The following is a 7,145-nucleotide window of genomic DNA, read 5'->3' as shown; positions in this document are numbered from 1 at the left end:
AATGACTCAATGTCAAACAATATATAGAATTAGGTTAACATCAGGAACACAACCAGGATCAACATTAGAGACAAAAACCAAGGTCAGGTCAAGTCAAAACCAGGGCCAAAGGCCAAGGTGAAAAAATCAAGACCGAGTTCTTGGCAGGGCAAAGATGTGAACCCTTACACGCCTTGACCGTGACTCAGGGTCAGAAATTTCAAGGTTGGGCCGGCCCTCAAGGCCAAAATTTTCAGGTTAATACTTGTTTGAGATCGGGACGGGCCAAGGGTGGATTCAGGCCATCGAAGGCCAAACTTGCACCCCTAGCGTTAAAAGCCTAGGATGATTTCTTGACGCAACAATAATAATCTTAAACAAGAAAAACATAACAATTTTTTTAAAATGAATTCTGTAGGAGGGGAGTGCTTCTCTCTCTCTCTCTACTTATTTTTTTTTTTTTTGGGGGGGGGGGAGGGGTGCGGGGAGAGGGTAGGGTTGGGGGTGGAGTGGTTTTTCTTGTTGGAGATCAACACAACAATGCCAACGGAGAAACAACATAGTATTAAAACAGACCCTAAGCTTACACTCGACGTAGTGTGATGAAACACAAGCTCATACATAGACCTTTCCAAGAACAGTAAGTTTTCTAGATGAAAGAACACAGCAAACTATATCTGCTCCATCAGCCAGACCATGAGATCCAGCAAGAGAAAGAAACAGTGTATCTACAAACTCTGTTCAGGACACTTCCTCCCCTTCTACTCAGCTGAAAGAAAAATGAAATGGAATTGTAAATGAAGTTGCAATTAGAAATTTCTATTCCTAGTTATGATTATGGGAAGAGAGATAGGCAAGAGGGCGATTGACCTTCCATTCTGCACTCAAAGCATCACTTCTTTATCAAAAATCCAGCTGAAAGGAATTTTAGATGCTTGCTTAGTCCTCCCTTGAGCTCTTTCCTCCAGCCTTCTGATCCTTGGTGCCAACCCACAGACAAAGTCCTGAGCTTTCTGTCCCTCACCAGACAGACCTGTTAACTTCTCCACATTCCATCGACCAACTAAAAACTCCAATATATCCGCATAGTCCCTGGCTGTATAGACCCCCAGTCGCTGTGCAACAGCAGAGAAGTGCTCAAACAGGTTATCGTCTTGCCCATCATACATAAGGTGGGCTGGCATTGAGATCTTCTTCCTCATCATGTCTGCAAAAGCCAATACAGTACCATCTGGGTCAATCTCAAAAAGCTTCTCCACGATTTTGGTATAAGCAGTCTCATGGCGCTTCTCATCAGCTGCAATGGTGCCACAAATCTGCGCCAGCTTCATGTCTCCATGTTCCTTCGCAAGCCTAGCCGTGTTACCATGAGAGATAAAGGTAGCCCTCTCCTGGAATGAAGTATAGATGAAACCGAGATAGGGGCTGTTCTCTGTCCTGGGATCCTATAAAGACAGGTTAAAAGCAGCAATCAGACCGAAAGGATCAGATCCTTGGAGGATATGAAAGTCTGACCATACATTTGTTCATTTTCAACAAGTTGATAACTAGGAAAATAGTGAGCAACGTAATCAAAGAAAAATAAAAGTTTTAAGGACCAACATTCAATTCAATAAGTATGTCCCAGATTGGATGGTCTGGTAGAGCAAATTCACAAATGCGATATAATTTGGACTACTAAAAATATCAGGGAAACCAAAAAATATATTCCTGGTCAGAAACTAGAACAATCCAGTACACTAGTTTTGGAGCCAGTAACCTGCATTCAAGAAATGACCACAAGTTGTCCCATGTCATATATTGAACATGGCATAACCTCTGCGTCCCTAGAGAATGTGAGTATTTCTCACATTTCTTTGTTGTCATTGTCAGTTTGTCACCACAAGCAATAAAGGATTAAATAAGAATTTAAGATACCAATAACTTCCGCACAGGATTTGACTTTGCAGTTGGAAGTTAAGTCTCCGATCATAACTGTTGGAAAATGTTTGAATTTCATTCCCATGTAGAATTAAAATGTTTGAATTTCATTCCTATGTAGAATTCATGCATATCTTAATAGAATTAAGAGTCAACTACTTAACCTATGAAAATTAATAGGTATTGGGCTAAAAGATCTTACCATTCCTGATCCAATCAGATACTGAATTGTCTTCTCAATTTGCTTCATGTCTACTCGTCCAGACAGATAGAGGTACTTGTTGAGAAGGTCCCCGTGCCTGTTCTCTTCAGCAGTCCATGCCCTTGTCCACACAGCCCAGGAAGTGAGGCTTGCACCTGTTTCATCTCGAACTCCATCCAAGGTATTAAGCATTGTTTGGTAAGTTGGAAGGGCTTCCTCTGTTATCATATCTCCAACCAAGACGATAAAGTAGTCATCAGGAATCTCCTTTGCTCGTTCCCTTAGCTCCTTGACCTGCTCATCAAATCCCTCAGAAGCAGGATCAGGCAGAAAATCCTGTGGTTGCCAGCTCTTCTCAACACTTTTCAGGTGCATCAAGATGTTCTTCTCTGCCCAGTCGTCCAAAGATTTGAAGATCTCGATCTTTTGTGGTGGCATGGAATGGGTTACTTGTACATGCACCTCCCGGGGAGGGCTGAAGGGCCTCTTGAGATTCTCTACCTCCCTAAATATAAAAGAACTTGAGGTCAGAAGCTTGCATCCCAAAACTGCGACCTTACATCCCACAATAAAACACTCCTATACAAACACCTGACATGAATGATCTCAACCACATTATACTGAGCAGGAAAAATTAAGCTTAAAGATGGAACTAAGATCATTAGAGGCCAAATTGGTTTCACAGACACTAACATGACAGTCAAAGCACACAACAAAAATCAGGTCCTACTTCCGTCATATTACCACCATGCCATCATTGTTGTTCTCATAATCAAGTGTTCACACTAAAATCAATCAAATCTTTCTATAAACTTTCCGCATTTTATGTACTTAAAAGCAGGCAGAAAACTACAGCAGATCCGTTACTTGTACTTGGCCTCAGTGATCCAATCATCAAATTAATAGGACCTACTAAATGCCAAAGGCAATGCACACTCTTCTACATGATCACCTAAATTTGTACAACACAGTCTAGAACTTCCCATAACCACCAAAATTTCTTTAAATTTGATTTTCCCAGGATTTTCTGTCTCTATACCAATTCAATACAAGTACAAAGTTGTTGAACATGAAGATTGGATCTCCCAATGCATAACAGCAAGATTTTGATGAATTCTAAACCACTTAAAAACCCATTTAAAAATCCAAAAAATAATTGCATGAAGCTACATAGGCCATTCAATGGCAGGTGACCCGTCTTACTTTAGAATTGCAGAAATTATTTCATCATGCACCATCTAAAGAATGTACTATTACTGTACATATTCAAATGAGTGAAGACCTTTTTACTTCAAATGAATAGTTGGATGATTGGGTGGCTTCATGTGTCTATTTTTTACCATGACCTATGTTCAAACCAGTGTATCAATTACTATGGTTAGATTTTCAGCCAATATATTGATTGGAAGGTGAGTTGGTGATGATATTTTTTGTTCAGCGGTATAATAATTGCTAAATTTATCTCTTAACCGTTCCTATATGATTCCGGATGATAACTGCAGCTGCGGGAGTGCATCTCCAAGATCAAGTAAACCAAAGAAAAAGAGCTCCCAAAAGGATATACAAACAACAACAAACTCAGCCTTATCCCAACTTCATGGGGCCGGCTAAATTGATCCATGCAAAACAAAATAAGGAAAACAGAGGTCCAAACAGAATAGGGGAAATGAAGAAATGAGAAACGAGGAAAGAAGCACAGCCGAGTAAGTCTGGAGAATCTCAGCTAAATGGGGTCAGTTACATAGATCCTTGCCTTCTAATAGGCTCTATCCGAGGTCATACTTGGGACAAGACCTAGACTATGCATGTCATTCCTCACTACTTCTCCTTTGGTCATTTTAGGCTTGCCCCTAGCTCTTTTAGCTTCTTCAATCGGAATCAGATCACTCCATTAAAAGGATATCCAACAATAAAATTAATAATTTACAACAAATACGAACTGAACCAGGACAAAGATGCTTGCGCCATTATATGGAGGCCACTAATGAGAGCAAATGGTGAGCTAGAATCCTATCCTCACTTCAGAGGAGAAATTTCAACAAGATGAGGAGCGGGAATCATTTCTCCTACTGCTGAATTTGCTTATTGATGCCAGAGAACATGGGGGCAAATATTATGGTGAGTGGGGTAGTTTTCTATCAAACTACAGATGTTAGGTTTCAGAACATTCCCTTCTCTGGACAAAGCTATCTCTGTGAATACCTTCCTTCTCAGGTACAATTATTTGAGTGTTGCTTACTGGGTAGTATTTGACTCGTAATCATCTGAGAAACAGGAGCTTTATCATAAGAAATTCCCAGTGTAAGCGTGTAATGCATGAGGACCAGCCCAAACTTCTTGAAACAATTCCATATTGCAAGGGAAATTTTGGGAGCTTTTGAACTCAAGCATCTGCCTGGTGATGTAACATCAATTACCTGATCTTTTCAACAGTAGATGCGTCACACGGACTAGCAGAACGGGGAAGAAAAACCGATCCCTTATTCTGGCAGCAGTGATTATGGCTAATAAGCTTGAAACAGGAGAGTTTCTGAGAAATATTTTCTGCCAGCTTATGGATGGCAGCAAAAGCTAACAACCTTACTGTTTTTTGGGCCACTTTATGTAAGGAATTCAGTAATTGGACAGTTTATAACATTAGAAGTAACAGGTCTAACCTTTTTGTAGTCAGATAACGTGAGGCTGCATATATAGTATAGTGACAGCCTTCTTTTGGTGGGCTCTTCCTACCCCTTCCAATAAAATTCATTTTCTTTAAAGGGAGAAATAATAAAAAGAATAAAAGAAAAAATCAGGCCCACTGATTCCAAATAATCTCAGTTTCAGCTAAGAGCCACCCCCACCCCGCCCCAAAAAAAAAAAATCAAAATTCCACCGGGGGTATGTGGGGGATAAGTTATGAGGTAGATCTTGTAACTCATAACACCCACCACAAGACTGAGCTCCCAAAACAAGATCAAACTATGGAAAAAATAAAGTTTTACAGTGAGTGCAAATCACCAACAGAAGGAAAGCTTGGCGAAATAAACATTTTATTTTAGACCAATATTCCTATTTCAATAAATTTATTCAGGAAAATTATTCAAAAGGAACACCCATAGAATAGACGATAGCATCAAAGTAGCTGACTGATTTGTACCCAAAACAAAGAAAAGTAAAAGAGGAGCAATAAGAAAAGCAAAATTTTCGAGATAGACATGATTAAAACTACAAGCAAAGGGGAAAAGTCAAAGATCCAGTCACCTAGTTTGGAAACAACTAATACAAGATACATCAACTCAAATACAATTATTTCAAAATATCAAATCTCACCCAACAGACTGTCATCAACCATCACAGCCATCCTCAGAAGGATTGTAACAAATTTTAGCAGGTAAACCGCAATACAAGGAAAAGTAGCAAAATTTATCACTTCGGGCTGGGGGTAGACAAAGACCCATTAAATCATTTAAAGATAGAAGTAAAGACATTAACCCAACAAACAGGCCATAAAATAAAATATCATGGAAAACTTTACTAAATTGAGGAACTAGACAGGAGCCTTCTGAAATGCCAGCCCATGATCGACAAATTTAAGAACTAATCCACAAAACCAACATGCTTCAGTCAGCATCCAAGTGAAAGAGAAGGCACATTAATTTTCCACATGCACAATGAAGAAATAATAGAATACTCAAACATGAATCAGTCCAAACCCCACAAATCTAACCCAATGCTTAATTTGCCTTTCATAAGCCAATTATTTTATTATTCAATTAAGAAGGGAATCGGTAATGAAAATCTGCATACATTTCAGAGAGAGAGAGAGAGAGAGAGAGGAAAAAATTTAATTCCACCAACCCAACTAAGAACCTAAGAAAAAAAAACCTCAAAATCAAACCTAATTCTCAACAAATTAAGCACATAACAAACTTTAAATCAGAAATATGCCAAGATGATCATCATAAAAGAAGAATATACGAATTCTGAACTCCCGCAGCCCGACCCCGTAAGCAATCCATTACACATTTACCAAGAAAAAAAATCCATTACACGCAGGCACCCATTACAGCTACGTAAGGAAAACAGCCATTCAAAGTTTACCCAGTTCCCCTACCTACCAAAAAAAGGAAAAGTTTACCCAGTTCGACAAGAACAAGGTTAAACTTCCAATTTAAGGGAAAGTTGGAGAACACGAACCATCCTCGGAAATAACGATGGAGAACACGAACCATCCTCGGAAATAACGAAAACCAACACATATTACTACACCCAACATGCATTAATCAAACAAGATGAAAAACAAGAAATCAAATCAAACACTTTCAAATAAATACGAAAAACACATTAAATCAGACAATTTTTCAACGAATTCAAACGAGAAACAGATAAACAGAGCCGAAATCAGAGAACGAGATCATCAGAATCCACGAAACATACCCTAAATTAAGAGGAGAAACAACGACCCAGAGTCTAAAACAACACTAAAACGAATACCCAAATGAGATCCATCCAATCAATCTAGCAAGAGAAAATTCAATCAGAGAATCTCAGATTCATCAAGGCAGCGATGAACTCACTTGGAGCTAGAACGAAGGGTGGATGCCATGAAAACCTTAGGAGATCTGAGATTGGCAGCCGTGGGGAGCCCAAAAGATGGATACTTTTGAGATTGAAAGAGGAGGGGATTAAGCTTGAGAGCCATTGCTGTGCCGCGTTTTGCTACGCTTTTTTTCTCCACAGAAAAGAGAGAGGGAGAAGAGCATAAAACGATGACAAAAGCACAAAACAAACAATGCAGGTAAGACGCACACAGAAACAGAAAGTTAAAACAGCTTGACAATCAATTTGCAAGGGGAGTACGCAGATTAAATAAGAAACACCTTGGCAAGAAGCCTCTTGTTTTCAATAAAACTACGTAAATACCCTTTCCAGGGTACTCAACAGGGCAAAAAGAAGGCAGCCGGGTCACGTGGCCCCTGTGCCAGCAATTGCTTACACAATTACACCCAAATTCGTCTTCGAATCGGAGTCATCGGATAGGGCCGATATCAATCTCATCCCA

The 7,145-nt window shown here is 39.5% G+C and overlaps 1 protein-coding gene across 1 annotated transcript; it reads right to left on the bottom strand.

Moving 5' to 3' along the window:
• Window positions 1–520: 520 nt before the first annotated feature.
• LOC122091607 (stearoyl-[acyl-carrier-protein] 9-desaturase, chloroplastic) lies at window positions 521–6,934 on the bottom strand. Its single transcript, XM_042661623.1, has 4 exons — window positions 6,661–6,934; window positions 2,102–2,606; window positions 850–1,424; window positions 521–748 (listed from the first exon to the last, which is right to left on the bottom strand). Exons 1-3 carry the CDS (start codon window positions 6,783–6,785, stop codon window positions 864–866), a joined length of 1,191 nt encoding a protein of 396 aa, XP_042517557.1. The 5' UTR covers window positions 6,786–6,934; the 3' UTR covers window positions 521–748; window positions 850–863.
• Window positions 6,935–7,145: the final 211 nt, after the last annotated feature.

Source organism: Macadamia integrifolia, chromosome 10 (genome assembly GCF_013358625.1).
Source record: "Macadamia integrifolia cultivar HAES 741 chromosome 10, SCU_Mint_v3, whole genome shotgun sequence".
NCBI lineage: Eukaryota > Viridiplantae > Streptophyta > Magnoliopsida > Proteales > Proteaceae > Macadamia > Macadamia integrifolia.
The sequence above is the reverse complement of the archived record's forward strand: the minus strand, read 5'-3'. Positions and strand labels throughout refer to the sequence as shown.

What these genes read in the sequence shown, in the direction of transcription:
- LOC122091607 (XM_042661623.1), bottom strand. Translation starts at nt 6,785, where the DNA reads ATGGCTCTCAAGCTTAATCCCCTCCTCTTTCAATCTCAAAAGTATCCA. An exon ending in ACCCTTCGTTCTAGCTCCAA is followed by an intron (nt 2,607 to 6,660) that starts GTGAGTTCATCG and finishes TTTTATATTTAG; the next exon opens with GGAGGTAGAGAATCTCAAGA. An exon ending in ATCTGATTGGATCAGGAATG is followed by an intron (nt 1,425 to 2,101) that starts GTAAGATCTTTT and finishes CTGTCTTTATAG; the next exon opens with GATCCCAGGACAGAGAACAG.